At 38.2% G+C, this 18,084-nt stretch overlaps 1 protein-coding gene across 1 annotated transcript; it reads left to right on the plus strand.

Annotated features, from left to right (window-relative positions):
* The first annotated feature begins 521 nt into the window (after positions 1-521).
* LOC311278778 (zinc-binding protein A33-like) lies at positions 522-7,660 on the plus strand. Its single transcript, XM_084389812.1, has 6 exons — positions 522-1,172; positions 4,484-4,579; positions 4,794-5,024; positions 5,102-5,124; positions 5,206-5,324; positions 6,736-7,660. Exons 1-6 carry the CDS (start codon positions 771-773, stop codon positions 7,221-7,223), a joined length of 1,359 nt encoding a protein of 452 aa, XP_084245938.1. The 5' UTR covers positions 522-770; the 3' UTR covers positions 7,224-7,660.
* The last annotated feature ends 10,424 nt before the right edge of the window (positions 7,661-18,084 follow it).

The following is an 18,084-nucleotide window of genomic DNA, read 5'->3' on the forward strand; positions in this document are numbered from 1 at the left end:
TTAGAATCAACAGATAAAGCTATAAAATGACTGCATGTGAGCTTAAATGTTCAATTCTCTCTATACCTTTATCAACTGTATAAACTAACTTCACAACTTTTACTTGCACTGATATAGCAAGACTTTTCCTTTTAGTTGTCCTCATTCATAGACAGCTATTTTCTTCTTGCTGTGTAAATTTGTTTAAATTCTTTATATTTTTCAATCTCTTAATATTCTGTAGTGAATCGCGCTGCTTCTCTCGTGAGAAATGAATCTCAGTTTCCCTCTTTCTCAGCCTGTGATTGGCTGATCGCTACTGATGTCACTCCTAAACTCCTAAACTCAGGATCAAAGCCTGAGCTGACAGAGAATGTTGATGAACAGCATCATGGTACCAACAAAGTCTGGTTGGATTGGTTTGGTTTTGTCAACTCGTCCTGTAACCCTGAGTTTGTTCAACTACCATCATGGTACAGGCCACTGATGTTGTTCTTTGACCTGTTTAAACACACCAACTTGATCAGAAGCTCCACCCTCTTACAACACTAACCAGGAAGAGACGGACTTGTTATTTCTCTTTTCTGTCATTCTGACTTTGTCTCGACAAAAGCAATAAAGAATCAGCGATCGGTGGAGTACGAAGAGAAAAACTTTACAGAACAATTTGAGAAGTTTGTTTCTGAACAAGTTTGTTTCTGATCTTTGTGATTCTCATGGTGATTTATTTTTTAAACCGTCGTTCAGAAAGTGAAAGTAAAGTTTAGATTGCTGGAGCTCAAACAGTGAAAATGGATTCACTAAATGTATCTGCAGAAGAACTTTCTTGTCCTGTGTGTCATGAAATCTTCAAGGCTCCTGTTATTTTATCCTGTAGTCACAGTTTCTGTAAAGAGTGTCTTCAACAGTTCTGGAGAACCAAGGAATCTCAGGAGTGTCCTGTCTGCAGGAGAAGATCCTCAAGAGATCCTCCTCCATGTAATCTTGTGTTAAAAAACTTGTGTGAGTCGTTCCTGAAGGAGAGAAATGAGAGGCGTTCATCAGGGTCTGAGGAGATCTGCAGTTTACACAGTGAGAAACTCAAACTCTTCTGTCTGGAGGACAAACAGCCTGTGTGTTTAGTGTGCAGAGATTCAACACAACATGACAATCATAAATTCAGACCCATCAGTGAAGTGGTTTCATCATATAAGGTAAGACAAATGTTTCTTGATTCACATGTAAAGAATCATAGCGAGTCATAAACACAGATCGTTCCGATTACTAACGTATCCTCGGTTCCCTGAGATCATGAGCACTGCATCAGTAACTGACGCTTATGAGGAAAACTTAGTTTTTCCCTGAATACTGAAGCCTGATTGGTTCACGTCTCTGACCTGTACAGACAAAGGGCTTTTCAGTCCTCCAAAACGGACAGGACCGACTGCCTATTTAAAGCTGCACTCAGTAACTTCGGGATTTCTTCGCTGTATTCTCACTTTTTGCTCGCAGGTTTCTCTCTAGAGCTCCCCCCACAGCTTCGGAATAGATATTTGGCAACACTGTTGTAAAAACTCTTTGGTGATTCTCAGACACCAGAGGCTAGTAGATCAACGACATCAAAGCAGATGGGATATTCTTTAAAACGTCTTCTTCATTCGGGTTCAAACAGCGTGAGGGAGCGCAATAATGACGGCATTTTAGCAGATTTCTTTTGGCCGTAAAGCAATTGTTTACATCGCGAGACCTGATATCACGCGATACTTCCTGACTCCCCAAAGTTGCAAGTGTGGATTTTCCGCTCACGGGCACCAGGGGGGTGCGAAACGACCACCATTCAACCCGAAATAAGTAATATAACCATTACAATGACTCCGAAGCTGTTCAGTTAAGGTAAAAAAAGTTACTTAGTTCACCTTTAAGTCAAACTGAAAGCAATTTTCGTCAGAATTTTTCTACTGATGAGCAGCAGCGTCGACTTGTGTACAGTTGCACGACAAACTAGACAATACTCATTCCCGTTATCTCAGGGAACCAGGGTTACGTTAGTAACTGGAACATTCCCTTTTGATACTGTTCACTCGCCTTGCATAAGTAGCTGACACTTATGGGGAACGCAATCCGATAGCGCCGTGCTACTAGCGCAGAACAGAAGAGAGCTTTATGACCTGAGCTCTAAAGGGCATCTTAAGCCTGGTTTATACTCGACGCGTCCGCACGAGCGCGAAGGTGCGCGCGGCAAGAGTGACGTCATTGCGGTGTGGGCGGTCGTGCGCGTTGGGTTCGCAAGACCCAATTTCGCCTGGCGGTGTGCGCGACATTTTTTGTAACAACGCGCGCGGCGCCGCATCCGAAGATGAACGACTTCGAGCCGAATCTGGCCGAGCTCGAACTTCTCACCACACTGGCACCCAGTTTGCACGTCTAAATGAGTTGCTTACATTTAAAAAATGAGCATACAATAGCATAAAAAGTATTTTTAATGAACATAAAAGTCCATGTTTAATAAAAATGTTCATGAAACAATGAAATGTTTAGTGAAATTAGAAAATATGTAAGAGATCGTTAATTTATTTATATTGTACACATTCTCATATCCATATATTTTGTTTTATTGTCACGAGTAATAATCTCAGGGTTTACTGGGTTTTACACGATTCTTTTTTTAGTGTGGTAACAGTGGTGTCTACTAAAATAAACATTGTCACGTGTGTATAGCTTTCTTCTTCACACTGCTGATTCCTGATGGTTTAGAGGACAATTACTCGAGTCGCCCCCTGTCGTTTCAAAGAATAGTACAACGGCGAGCGCGTCAAGTATAAACGCCTCGTCCGTTTGGGGAGGTGCGCGCGCAGTTTGCGGAGACTCGCGCTGCGGAGCCAGGCGAAAGTATAAACAAGGCTTAAGGCTCATAGCCTTGTCTTGGTCTTGTCTTTATTCCTTAAGCATGTGACAGAAATGTCACACCCCTTTCCATATTTGGAACATCAGCTCCCAAAGCAATAATGACAAGTGATAATGTCGGTACCGTACTAACTTATAAATTCTTATAAATTCTTATATTACTTATAATATTATATTATTATTACTTATATAATAATATTTTTTATATTACTCTTTAATTACTTATAATACTTATTATAATAATATAAGCGCGACTGGACCAGAACTTAATCAGATTGGTAAAGTTTTATTTCATTGGGGACATAATTACTGATTATAATGACTTATACCGTCTTTTTACACGTCGCGCTATGGGGGGAGAACACTTTGTAAGCATAAAACCATGTCTGTATTTGTGATCGTACTCTATACTGCTCAAAACTCGCGTCACTCAGTAGCAAATTATTAAAATATGAAAACATACATACAAACTGTGTCTGTGAGTCAGAAGTGCCAGACTGTACTAGCAAAGATTGAATTACCCACTTTCTAGAATCAGCCTTTGTGCACAGACGGCCTTGTACTCTCGCAGGTTCTGGAAACAGTCCTCCGAAAAATACGCAGCACACAGTCAAATATTTTGGTTGTACTTTTCTGGAGCAGTGTTGTAAATAAAGCTTAACCACGGTTTTCTAATTTTGTCCTCTTTTGGAAGGCCAAACAAAGTAGTTTCACAGCGTCTCCACGACATGCCGGCGCCAACGGCAACAATAATACAGCGAGAATAAAAGTTACACCTTCTTTCTTTGCGTAAACATCTGGGCGGTGTTATGAAACTCTGCGCACATACACTGACGTAGATTTGTGGCGGCGTGTTTGGATGAAGCGTTATAGGAAGGCGTGACTGAGCCTTAACTTTTACAAAGAATATCTCTTTGGGTTTGAGACTTTGAGCTTTGTAACACGGCAGATCTTAAACAGCCACTAAAGAAAAAGAAAAACAAGAAATCGCATCATATCCTTTAATAATGATATTTTCTCTTGAAGAGTTGCTGGATAGCTGCAGGTGTCGAAGCGCTGTTAATCCGCTGCTTGAGGCTTGTTTCAGCGGTGAGCAGAAAGGCTCCTATCTTCTTCTCTTTGGAGACAGCGAGGAGATGATCTTCGCACTTTAAAGAGAAAACTTCTGATGAAAACTGTTTTCAGCGCGATTTAAATATTCAGTCGGCCCCGTCCGTTTTGGCGGGCTGAAAAGCCATTTGTCTGTACAGGTGCACAGACGTGAACCAATCAGGCTTCAGTATTCAGTGTTGATCTGATTGAACAGGACTGCAGTGATCAGGACTGGTTGTGTTTAGACCAGCTGAACTACATTATAAATGCAGTTTCATAGATTTGAGGAATTAGCAACTACGGGGGCAAATACATTTTCACGCCGGCCCAGTTGGTATTGGATAACTTTTTTTGTTTCAATAAATAACATTGTCATTTACAAACTGTACTTTGTGTTTACTCAGACTTTCTGAATCAATTTAGTATGAGATGGGGGCAAATACTTTTTCACTGCATTATATGATCATATCACTGTATTGTCTTCTCTTCACTGTAATCTGGTGTTTTATGTATTTTTGTTCAATTCTAGGAGGAGCTCAATACAGCACTGAAGTCCTTACAGAAGAAGCTTAAACGCAATGAAGAAATGAAAGCAGAGTTTGAGAAAACAGTTCAACACATCAAGGTGAGGAAACAGAGACGAGAGTCATTTTCATTACAGCTGTTGGATCACTATATACAGTTATGATCTGATATAATGGATAACAGTTTATTATTTCTGTAAATGACTAGCAGCAATCTGCTTCTGGATCCATTTTATGTCGGTTATCCGAGTTTATCTTGAATATTAATGATGTGTGTCGATTGAGATGATTGAAGTGAATGTGCTTTGATTTCAGTCTCAAGCTGAGCACACAGAGCGTCAGATTAAACAGCAGTTTGAGAAGCTTCATCAGTTTCTCAGAGATGAAGAAGAAGCTACAGTCACTGCACTGAGGGAGGAAGAGGAGCAGAAGAAGCAGAGGATGAAGGAGAAGCTGGAGGAGATGAACACACACATCTCAGCTCTTTCACACACAATCAAAGACATGGAGGAGATGATGAAAGCCAATGACGTCTGCTTTCTGAAGGTCTGATTTCAGATCATTGGTTGATTGATTGATGATTGATTGAGTTCTTGATGATAAATGGTGTGTTTGTTCTGCAGGAGTTTCCAGTCTCAATGGAAAGGTGAGTGATCTGCTCCTGTCTCTGGTCTCTCTGGTTCTGATCCAAAGCCACTGCAGTTCTGACTCCTGAATGTTCTTCCAGAGTCCAGAGCTCACAGCCGGATCCACAGATGGCTTCTGGAGCTTTGATTCATGTGCCACGATACTTGGGCAACCTGCCGTTCAGAGTCTGGAAGAAGATGCAGGACATCGTCCAAAACAGTGAGTCTGACAGCAGGAGATCTGAGCTGGACATGATGGATGGGTGGAGAGTTAGAGGCTCTTCATGGCATAGATAGATAGATAGATAGATAGATAGATAGATAGATAGATAGATAGATAGATAGATAGATAGATAGATAGATAGATGAGTTTGGTGTTTGTTAGGTTACAATAATAATAAAAAAAGTCTCAACTAGAATGTACATTTCCTGAAGAAAATAATAATAATAACTAGAATGTAGTGGTGCTTGCAGTTTCAAAACTTGAAACCAGGCAGATGCTGAAACAATTAGCATTTTGCTAACACATTTATCATGTTGTTAACATTATTAGTATGTTCTTAGCATGATGCTAACATTATTAGTATTTTGCAAACATGTTTTTAACCAAATGCTAACAAGATTAGCATGTTGCTAGTTGCTAACACAATCACAATGTTGCTTGCATGTTTTACCAAGATGCTAATATGATTAAAATGATGCTAGCATGATTAACAAGTTGTTAACATGATGCTGGGATAATTAACATGTTAACATTGTGCTAACATGATTAGAATGCTGCTACTGCGTTTTAGTTAGCATTGTTGACATATTTCAACACTTAGTTAATCGCTATTAGCATGTAGCTGTTCTGGAAGCATGATGGAAGTCCTGTTTGCTAGCATTAGTCAAAGGAGCCAACCACCATGTCTCTATGATGTTCTGGTGCAGAGATATAGGTCTTGCTGAACAGTTGCTAGGGTACTCTGTTTAGTTGCTAGGGAGTGGCTTGGCAGCTGCCAATGATGTTACTTCAAAGGCTGCTTGCCAGTATGAATGATATAAACCAACCGCAACTCCTCTATGACATTCAGATTAGAAGATATCCCTCTTTGGATTTGGGTTGTTAGGGTGCTCGACAATGGTTGCTAGGGCGTGGCTAGGAAGTGTTGAAGGTGATTAATGTTTGTAAGCAGTGATGCTTTGCCTTCACTAATACTAATAATCATTTATCAAGTAATAAGTCAAACACAACAGACAGTCATAATAAACTAATTTAAAACAAAACACAGACTATAAGAGCAAATGAAGATGATCAGATGCTGAAGATCAGACACACACTTACAGTTCTTCATCTACAGCATAAATCTCAACAGATCTCATTGATTTATTGTTATTTAACTTTCCCAAAGTATCAGTTTCTCTTGATGGACACAAATGTCTGAATCTCATATTTAATGTTTGTAGTTGATGCCGTTAAACGCTGATGATAAAAACGAGTGTGAAACTAATAACAGCACTGACAGTGATCAGAGGAAAATGTGTTTGATCAACAGGACGAGTGTCATAATTCATAATAATCTGTGTTGGGTTCACTCTTGATCATTATATGAAGATCAGAATAAAAGCATCTGTTGATTGTGTCTCATCAGCTCCTGTGATTCTGGATCCAAACACGGCTCATCCAGATCTCGTCCTGTCTGATGATCTGACCAGTGTGAGATACAGCAGGATCAATCAAACTCTTCCTGATAATCCAGAGAGATTTGACGAATATTACTGTGTTCTGGGTTCAGAGGGTTTTAACTCAGGAACACACTGCTGGGATGTGGAGGTTAAACAGAGTTTATCCTGGAGTCTTGGAGTAACTACAGCATCAAACCAGAGGAAGGGAGGTGTTTTCTTCAACACTGATGTCTGGAGTGTGGAGTACGGAGTGCTTTTTAGTTCTGGTTTTCGTGTTAAACAGAAGCTTGATCGTGTGAGAGTGAATCTGGACTATGACGGAGGAACGGTGTCGTTCTCTGATCCTGTAACTAACACACATCTACACACATTCACAACCACCTTCACTCACACACTCTTTCCATTCTTCTGGTGTTATCCCTCTCTGAGGATCTTACCGGTCAATAGTCAGTAAACGTCACTCCTGTAGATCTGGATCTTCCTGCTTTCATCATGTTTCCAATATTTAATCCATATCTCATGAGTAAGAGTGCTGTTGATCTGAATATCAGTACGGTGGCTGTGATTGGGCCGTGATGATCACATGACTGATATCCAGCACTACGGCAACACTCAGATCAATAAACAAGAAGTTTTCATTTATATTCCACTTCACACAATTATACCGATTAGAGACCGCTTTAGCATTCATGTTTTCAGGAGAATTGACATTTACCCGATTATTTCAGTCAATGTGTGTTTATTCATTTCTAAACCTTTTGCATCACAATTATATATGATTATATCACACTATTAAACCAATTAGAGACCATTTTAGACAATTACAGACAAGTACAATTAAAAAAGTTAAAGATAAACACAAGGCATCGTGGTCCAGTTCAGAGTATGTACAACAAAGAATAATAAAAAAAAATAAAAAAAAATAAACAATAAAAGGTGCTATATAATATTACGCCATGTAACATGAATTTGAAAAGCTTTTGATTTAAAAAAATAAAAATTTATAAGCTTTTTGTTTTGTGATTTCATGTTTGAAAGAGTTTCAAAGTATATTGTGAGATCATTATTATAAAAGGTAATATATGAAGATTTCTTTTGAGTTATTTTGTTTTAGAATATAAAACTTTGCCAAAATAATTAAGATTAATCATATAATATTGTTTTTCAGAAAAATATGGGTTTTGAAAAAGAAAAATGTCATGAGGTTATAAATTAAGAGTTCTGTTGAATTTTTTTGTCATGTCTATTTTAAAGTCAGTCCAAAAAGAAATATAAAAGGGGCAATAAAAAAACGAAATGTTCAATATCTTCAAATTATGTGTTAAAAAAAAGTACATTTATCTCAAACAGTATGAATATATCTACTAATGGCTGCATTTACAGGATAACATCTATGAATAATTTTGTAAATGATTTCTTTTACTTTATTAGAAATAACATATTTATATGGTAATGTCAAGATATACAATGAGGTTTAAGCCATTTTGATTTACATAAAGGATTGGATCTGACATTAAAGGAATTTCTTATAAAACTGTTATTAAAACGTTTATCAAAACAAGAGAGACCATTTACAAAAAGTTGGGGATTTTGTAAGATTGTTAATAATATATACATTTGAGAATTGGGTTAAGATTAGGGATGCACGATATTGCATTTTGGCCGATATTCGATATGCCGATATTTTCCAACTAATTCTGTCCGATGCCGATACCAATATATATACACATTTTCCCCCTGATATATTTACACTTTAATTTTATTGAAGAGAAATCCAAGTCTCTCTCCTGTACTACCTTTACAGTATTACACTCATGTGTTGTAGATAAGGCAATACACAAGACAAACAAAACAACATTTGATTCTACCATAAATGTATAATTTTACAAATGTAGAAAGACATTCACCTCTGAAAAATAGGCAAATTATTTCACTTGGAGAATAAATGATATGCCAGTGCCACATTTTATTTTTAAGTTCAGACTTCAAACTTCAGTCCTTAGGAGTAAAATAAATAAATAAATAAAAAATTATTTTAAAATTGACATCTTCTCCTACTTGAACAGGTCTACCAAATGCTCCCCTGTTTTCGGTGCTGATGCAGTGGCGACCCGTTCATGTAACATGTAAGGGTGACGCTGCCAATAAAGCAACTAAAAGCTGTCACAACGAACCGCAAAAGTAATGATTATGAATATGTCAAATATAGCAAGGAGACATTTTAATTGTTTATTAATAAACAAGTGTTTTCTGTGTCGGCTGCAAAGATGAAGTTGACGATGACTCGCGATCTTCGCAGTAGTGAACGCGCCAGAGAGAAATGCACATTTCGGATTACATAGTTTTCTTTCGTTTTGAATTGTTCTGTTTAAAAATATGATTTCAAGCATTCTGAAGATAATAGATATATTTCTCAGGTCTGTGAGGCAAGTAGGCTATGCTGAGTTTCGTTTCATTTATGAGACTAGCTCCAGTTCAATCGCAGACGCCTCCGTGTCGTGATATCTATTATCTTGGTAACACTTTACGGTAAGGGTACATGAATTACCATGAATTCATGCATGAATTATGCATTCATTCATGCATTAATATCTCATGAATCATCAGGAACTAACACAAGTTCAACGTTTTTCATTCATGACTTCATAGATGAACACCACCTTAATTAAAACATTAACTAAGAGGAGTACATCATCATGAATTATGATTTATTACGCATGATCATGATGTTTTCTTTGTTCACAGTTATGCCACCATTAATATCACATTGTTCATCAGTGTTTCAAAGGACCTAGTCAACACTTTAGTTGAGGGGCCACACACACATGATGAAGTCATTGATAGATAATGCTTAGTTAATGATGACTACTGTATTGGACAGACCCCAAAATAGACCAATCAAAGCTCATAGCACACGAATTCTGTTGACATTCAAATACAGTAGTCATCATTAACTAAGCATTATCTATCAATGACTTCATCATGTGTGTGGCCCCTCAACTAAAGTGTGGGCCCAGATACCGGCGTGTGGGTAATTAAAGTGTGGGCTGACTGTGGGCTGGCCCTAAACACTAAATGGAGTGGGCCCCCATTGGGGCCAGTTGTGGGCACCATACCCACAGCAAACAGCAAACAGTAAAAAAAAATCTGTGTGGGACCACTGTGGGCCCAGATACTGGCGTGAAATGCGGGGCACATATGGGCCCCACACTAGGGACCCAGAGTGGGCCCACAGCAAGCCCACGCAATCAGTCATTGGGTTTGCATACTGTGGGTGCACTGTGAAAAGTGTCTTTATCAAGAAAGCATTGATAGCTTTAACTTGCAGCCTGAATATGTCATTTTTATTTAAAACAAATACAGGGAATGTGTCTGACAGTAAAAAATTTACTTACACAGAAAAAGAGTGACCTGTGCCTGAGTGCCTCTCTTTTGGGTTTATTTAGCTGTTTGACACACATCAAAATTGAGGAAAAAATAGAAGACAACTGAAAATTAGTGAAATATTACATAAATCTATACAAATACATTTTTTTTTTTTTGTGATTATTGACTAATTAATTTGACAGGAGTTCTCAACTCTGGTCCTCGAAGTGCACTGTCTTGCAGTTTATGTCCAGACCTGATCAATCTCACTTGCTCTTTTAAGCAAAAGAGCTCGATTAGCTTGTTCAGGTGTGCTGGGCCAGGGCTGGTGCTAAAGTCTGCAGGACAGTGGTCCTCAAGGGCCAGAGCGGAGGTCCCCTGCAAAATGTTTGTAGTTTCTGCTGATCCTGAAGACCTCGATCAGCTGGTTCAGGTCTGCTTAACTGGGGTTGGAGCTCAATGCTGCAATCAGGATTAGATGGCAATAAATACTGAAAAGAGAGAGGACAAACAACATTTCAAATACAGTATTTGTTCAGGGGGTGAGGAACATCTCATTTAAAACATTTGATTCCCAAAATATGAACATAAGCAAAATGTTTATGAAAATACAGTTATTTATATGGTGCAAAGAAAGTTTTTGTAAATGTCTATGACAAATCTACAATGCAAACACTGAGAATGTGTCAGACAGTGATTCCCACAGAATACTTACACAGAGCAGCACCAATTATCTGATTACACACATGGAAAAGGGAGAAAAAGAAACAAAAATTTATATTTCAGTAAAATATTTACAGTATCTGTATGGACAAACGTTCTGATGAAATTTATACATTCAAAAGAAATTATTACATTAATGATATTAAATTAATGGATAGTATTTCATGGCCTAAATGTTTTACTTCCATTATAACTTTACATAATTAAGTTAATTAAATATTACAGATGGTTGATTTCATTTCAGTTATCAATTAAAGTTATAATTGTAAAATCTGTTGTTTTTAGGTCAGGTTAACATGATAGTTATGACCCCATGTAACGCTATATGTAAGTTAACTTAAATAGCCTAACTGATTTGCTGTCTGTCACCGCGCAGTGTTTATCGGTGTCTATCAATTATAAATGGTCATAATCATATTTAACGAGATGTAATAAGAATGTGTAGCTTATGTATTGTATTTACGCCACATAAATCCTTGATTACATCGCTATTTAAAACTTTAAAACAAAGACATGACTTGACTTCAGCCCGGCCATGTGTCTAGCTCGGCCCTAGTTCATCACGTAAACGGGAAAACAATAATAAACCAAATTATAATAACACCAAAAGTGTAAAACACGTACAGGTAATGAATTCATGCAGTATTAAAGTATACATTACCTCGAAGATTACCAAAAAACGGTCTGTCTGAGCAGCTAACGTTAGTCGACCATTATCACCGTTTCATTTAAACAGCAGCAGAGAAACGTTAGCTATACTGTATAGCCTACAATCAGATAACAATAAAAAGAGTGTAATTTAATACCAATTAATTAATTACCATTTTGTCCCATTTCAGTCATTTTAATAGAAAACTCAAATTACTAAAATTCAGCGAAAAAATGTCTACTTGTCGTCCGGGATCATGGCGTCTGCCTCGTAACACTGCTCTCTCTTCTTCTTCCCAGATGTCTTTGCATCTCCCGCGAACACGTCGGAGAAAGAAAAACCCGTCAAAATAAAAGTCCCCATAGAGAAAAATACCTCCGTTACATTAGACAATTGCTGATTTAAGATATAAATGTTTGACATAAACTGTAGCCAATCAGCGACCTCAAATCTAGTCAGCTATGGGCGATTCTGTTAGCGCCCCAAGCTGCGCGCGCCCATCTCTATCAGGCAGCGGTCTATGGCCTGGCTAGCTGGATGCGGTCATGCTAATGCCTTGTTTTGCTTTCCATGATTACTTTTTAAAACAACGGGGACAGATCCAGCATGGACAGTTACCGGAGTGAGGGAAGCAACTGTCTGAGAAATTAACTAAACAGTTTGAGGTCAATTTCAAATGCAAACGGAAAGTTTGTGCAATTTGTTTGTTTTTGTGTAAGAATGCCTCAGCCTTCTAATATGGCATTAAATAATTACTGACTTTTTCACAGAGCCCTGGTATCATGCAGTTTGTGTTAAATTGTATTTGGGTGGTTATTTTAATAATAATAATAATAATTTTTATTTTTATTTATATAGTGCCTTTCCAACGCCCAAGGTCGCTTTACAAAGATATGTAAAGGCAGTGGTTCTCAAACTGGGGTACATGAGGTGACAGATGGAGGAACGGGTACAAAATGCTGAATTTTGCCGTTCATTTAATACTACCTCACCTTAAAATAAGATTTAAACTGAGAATGTTCTATCTGGTAAAATGCTGTAAATACATGACATCCGATCAAATTACCTCATCTTTTGCAGTCAAAACGTTCTGCATTTAAGCAGTGTGTAGGCTATATGACAGGTCTCGTACAGACTGCCTCGGCAAATCGCGCTATACTACCATTCTCGACAATGTACGTTACCTTTATAAAAGTAGGGATTTAGCACTTACTAGCATGAAGAACAAATATAGACACAGGCTGAGCATGGAGATCGATATAAGAATCAAATTCTCTTCGATACAAACACATACCCTGTGTGAGTTCCTGTGTTTAATGTTTATCACATTATATGAAGATCCACACGATTGCAAATGTGACATTGATTTTATACAACAGTTTCAAATATTGTCCCGTACTGAAAAAGGTGTGACTAAAGAGTGGGGATACGCAGAAGGGTGTTAGTGGGTACAACTCTAAAACGTTTGAGAACCACTGGGACTGGGTTAAAGAATAGAACAAAATAAACATCAACATAAAAGCACAACACGCATATCAAGGGCAGAAAGTAGGCCTAATGTTCAGAGGTCACTTACAAAGTTAGGTTAAAGACACAAACAAAAAGGGATTCAAACAAATAGCATATCAATAACAATGTAGAATTTACAGACTTTGAGCTGAAGAGTAATATACAGATAAAATATGTGTTTTTGATGGAGAGAAGGGTGGATGTTCTGGATGTCTTGAGGAAGAGCATTCCACAACCTCGGAGCCACTACGCTAAAGGCTCCCATGGTTATTGAAACCGACTGAAAATGACACAGCCACACCTAAGATATTTTTCACCAGCCGCCACTGTTTTTTGAGGAAAACATTCCAGGATTTTTCTCCATATAATGGACTTCAATGACAACCAACGGTTCGAAGGTTCAATGTCAGTCTCAATCATAGGTCTCAATGCAGCTTCAAAGTCTCGACACGATCCCAGCCGAGAAATAAGGGTCTTTTCTAGTGAAACGATCGGTCATTTTCTAAAAAAACAAAACAATTATATACTTTTTAACCACAAATGCCCATCTTGTACCATCTCTGAGATGCGTCACGCATTACGTCATCACGTTGGAAAGGTCACCAAATTTTTCTGAATAAATAATAATAATAAATTAAAACAAAGATGTCAGACGATTTTGAAGTTGGAGGAGAAAATGAGAGGGAGTTTTTCACCCTTCCCTTCCTTTTTGAACCGGAGTACACAGACAAATAACTTAGACAGATGTCACGCGTGACCTTTCCAACGTGATGACGCAATGCGTGGCACATCTCAGAGATGGTACACAACGAGCATTTGTGGTTAAAAACTATATAATATTTATTTTTATTTTTAGAAAATTACCACTCGTTTCACTAGATAAGACTCTTATTCCTCGGCTGGGATCGTGTCGAGACTTTGAAGCTGCACTGAAACTTACATTTGAACCTTCAAACAGTTGGACCCCATTGAAGTCACTATATGGAGAAACATCCTGGAATGTTTTCCTCAAAAAACGTCATTTTTTTTCGACTGAAGAAAGAAAGACATGAACATCTTGGATGACGAGGGGAAGAGTAAATTATCAGGACATTTTAATTCTGAACAGTGAACTAATCCTTTAATGCTGCGCAGTTTTACCCGTTTAAAACAATCATACTAAAAGTACATTTGAACGAAACCACAGTATTTTCAAGTTACAGCTTAATGTTTTTGTGCAACATATACTGTATTTAATTTCACTGCCATAGACTTGATAAGAAGCATTACTGAAGTAGGCTACAAACAAATTGATATAATATGTGTACAATAAATCATATATATTTGCTTACCTGTCTATTAAAACACATGCGATAGCAAGTCCAAGTTTGTCGTGAAGCTCTCCATCTCGAAAACTCCACACCAATATTGATCCTTGTTTTATTTCTGTTTTTCCCAAAGCCTGCTTACCTCTGTTAATCGATGTTTAAGTTTTTTTTGTGGAATTTCTGTACTCGCAAGCAATAATCGTGATCCATGATGACTGAACGACACCACAACAGCAGCTGCAATATCATAGATATTGAAACGGACGCTAATGAGGAATCTTTGTATATATATATATATATATCTATGGTTTCTACAAGCGAAACCGAGGATAGCGCGGATATTACGTCATTGATTACATTATTTAAAACGGGAATTTCTCTAGATTTACAAATCCTTGGGAACTTTTGGGATAACAACTGCATGAAATATATCACACTGTGCAAGTGGTTTTTGAATATTTTATTTAAAAAATCTTATATATTGTATCTATAATGGGACCTGCCACTTGTTCATGACATAGACAGTAAAAGAATTGGACACAGCGACCCCATTGGATTCAAGTCAATTAGAAGCTCTCACTTCCTGATGGCTGAGCGTACTGCGCAGACTCAAACTGAGCTTGACGACGTAGATGTGACGTGAGCAACCCGTCTGTCTTCTAGTAGCTGTGCCAAGAGAAATCTGAATCATTCCCTTCTGAAACTTGCAGAGACGGAGAGTGTGAGTAGGAGCTGTCCATTAGCTTGGAGCAGGAGAAACTTTTGCTAAGTATTCTGATGAATTATTTTGTCATTTTGCCTCCACGTCCCCCCGATTGCCCGCGAGCTTCTCCTCCTGTCCGTACGGTAATCTCTCAACTGTGCGACAGAGAGTCGCCTGGTTATGACGCAATCGTTAGCCTGTTTTTACAAAAACTGCTTCTACGGGGCCATAACATAAGATACAAGGTAATGGAGCCTTTTATACATTTTCGTGTTTCTTTAGAAATAAATAATGGACAAATGCAGTCTTTAAACGCCTCAGATGTAAAGTTATTTACTGTCAAAGTGACGCCAAAATGAATGGGAGTCAATGGGATGCTAACAGCAGGTGATGGTCTGCTAATCAATGGCGGCCCCCGGGGAAGCTTCAGTTTCTGGCTGAAAGATTACCCCCTTGGTCATGTACTAGGGCTTTAGTACTCGAGTCCGGTCTTGGACTTTTTTTTCTATGGTCTCGGACTTGTCTCGAACTCGCTGGCATTCAGACTCGGACTTGTCTCGGTCTCGGCCAATGGTCTTGCCAAATATGGCTTTTGGTCTCTACTGAGTCCAGGTGTCTTTATTATGTTCCCAGTAAGCACACATATGTCGCCACAATATTAAAACAAAATATAATTGGAGGGAAAGTGAAACACTGGCTACCTAATAACTAGCGATGGGCATTTTTCGTGAGCCGGCTCGTTTGACTCAGCTCACTGAAGCCGGCTCTTTTGACTCTTTGACTCGCTGAAAGTCCACCGCTATGCAACGTGAATATTCACATTTTTAATTGTCCATAACAACCTGAAAACTTGCCTGCTTGCCTTGCACATCTAATTAATGGGCAAAGTTTTCCGACATTTTTTCTTACCTTCTTTTTTTTTTTTTATGTGGATGTTATTGAGCTTGTAGAAGTTTAGCTCTTGCGTTCTTCTGAACATCTCACTGAATGACATCTGAACATTGCCCGATGTAATTTCTGAGTCATATCACTCAATAATCTGCCTCTCTTTTAAATGCCTATTCCACGAGTATAGGCTCCAATGACTGGCTGTTTTAAAATATAGCTAATATCGAAACAAAATAACCCAGGCAGTCTCATCTACGAGACGTTTAGGCCTCCTCCAGTAGTACTGACAGCTGGGCTCATAGCTTGCAGGTTTGCTTAGTGGCAAACTTTTTTCATTTGATTGGTTCAACCGCCACCAACCCGAATTTAATTAAAATATTATTTTTCGTCACGTCATCCGTCCGATCCGCGGTTTATCCGCATCTCTAGTGTGTGTGTGTGTGTGTGTGTGTGAGTTGGCTCGGCCCTCCCTCATGCAGTTTAATTGGTTGACATTGCGTGTATGATTGACAGGAACAGAATGTGAGGCTGATCAGACAGTCGAAACGAATGTGTGTGCTCCTTTAGGCCTATATACATTTTTTTTTTTTTTTGTTCTTTGAATGAGTCAATTATTTTAAATAAAATTAAAATCATTCATTATTTCATTATTACATAATGATTTAATTTCTATAGGCTATATTTTTTAGCAGACTTTTTTTTTCCTGCAGTCTTGTCTTGGACTCGAACCTCTTTGGACTTGACTACAGCCCTATCATTGTACACACACGGTCCGTGTACTTTTTGATCATTTCATTTCCTGTTTGGAATGGAATAACGAGAAATGAAAACCAGCTCGTTTATTAGTTTTTTAGTTTAGTTTAAAAAACGAAAAATTTGATTTTGGCTCGATCTTTTGTTTGTGGTTTACAAATCGGTTTATGGGTTCGATATTTCATTTGCACACGTGGGCGGCGCTGAAACGCCCCTTTCATCTGATTGGTCAAACCGCTCCTCCTTCAGTAAGCTACGAGCTTTTCTTTCTGTCAGGCAGAATAAGAGTCAGTACGAGTGCGGCACGGACTCGAAATGTCAAAATAACATGCATCATAACGTGCAATATAAATATGATGTGAGTAAATGATTATTACAATATTCACGCAGCAATAAATATGTATGTGTTATTTATGTACTGCTCAGTGGGACTGTAACGGTGGCTGTTGAGGAACGAGAGTGGGATCCAGATGCAGAAAATATTTTTTCAAACAAACATAATAAAAGTAAATCCAGGCAAAACTGATAAATGCAGACACATGCAAGGAAGGCAAACAAAACTGACAACAAGCGCGCGCACACACACACACACACACGGTACAGAACAGGAAATAACAAAAGTGAACACAAGACAGGAATCATGACAGGTATAGTCTAGGGGCCTGTACCATGAAGCCGGTTTAGGGGGATAGCCAGGTGTGTTTCAGGTTAGTTTGTGCCAACCCTGGGTTTTAGGCACCATGAAAGTGGTTTGGCTTTTAGCGTGTTCATCGCCATAGTAACTAACGCTCCACGGTAACCTGGTCCGGGTCAGGTGATGTTCCAGGTGAGAGGTTGTAAACCGAACTTGGACCAATCAGCTGTGAGCAAAGTCACTCCACTTGTTTCCACTCCAAATTAAAGATCACTACACAGCAAATGACTTTTAAAGACAAAAACGTCTGGCTTTTGGTATTGCTTATTAAGAATGATAATTGTGAATGATTTAGATATTATGTCATTATTGTACCCTTAATCGATCACACATGCACAATTTTTGTTTATCAATTATTATTATTACGCACAGTTGAATTTAATAAATATATTAAGGTAATATAAATACGCTTTAGAATCAATAGATAAAGCTATAAAATGACTGCATGTGAGCTTAAATGTTCAATTCTCTCTATACCTTTATCAACTGTATAAACTAACTTCACAACTTTTACTTGCACTGAAATAGCAAGACTTTTCCTTTTAGTTGTCCTCTTTCATAGACAGCTATTTTCTTCTTGCTGTGTAAATTTGTTTAAATTTGTTATATTTTTCAATCTCTTAATATTCTGTAGTGAATCGCGCTGCTTCTCTCGTGAGAAATGAATCTCAGTTTCCCTCTTTCTCAGCCTGTGATTGGCTGTTCGCTACTGATGTCACTCCT

Source organism: Rutilus rutilus (genome assembly GCF_951802725.1).
Source record: "Rutilus rutilus genome assembly, chromosome: 19".
Classification (NCBI taxonomy): domain Eukaryota; kingdom Metazoa; phylum Chordata; class Actinopteri; order Cypriniformes; family Leuciscidae; genus Rutilus; species Rutilus rutilus.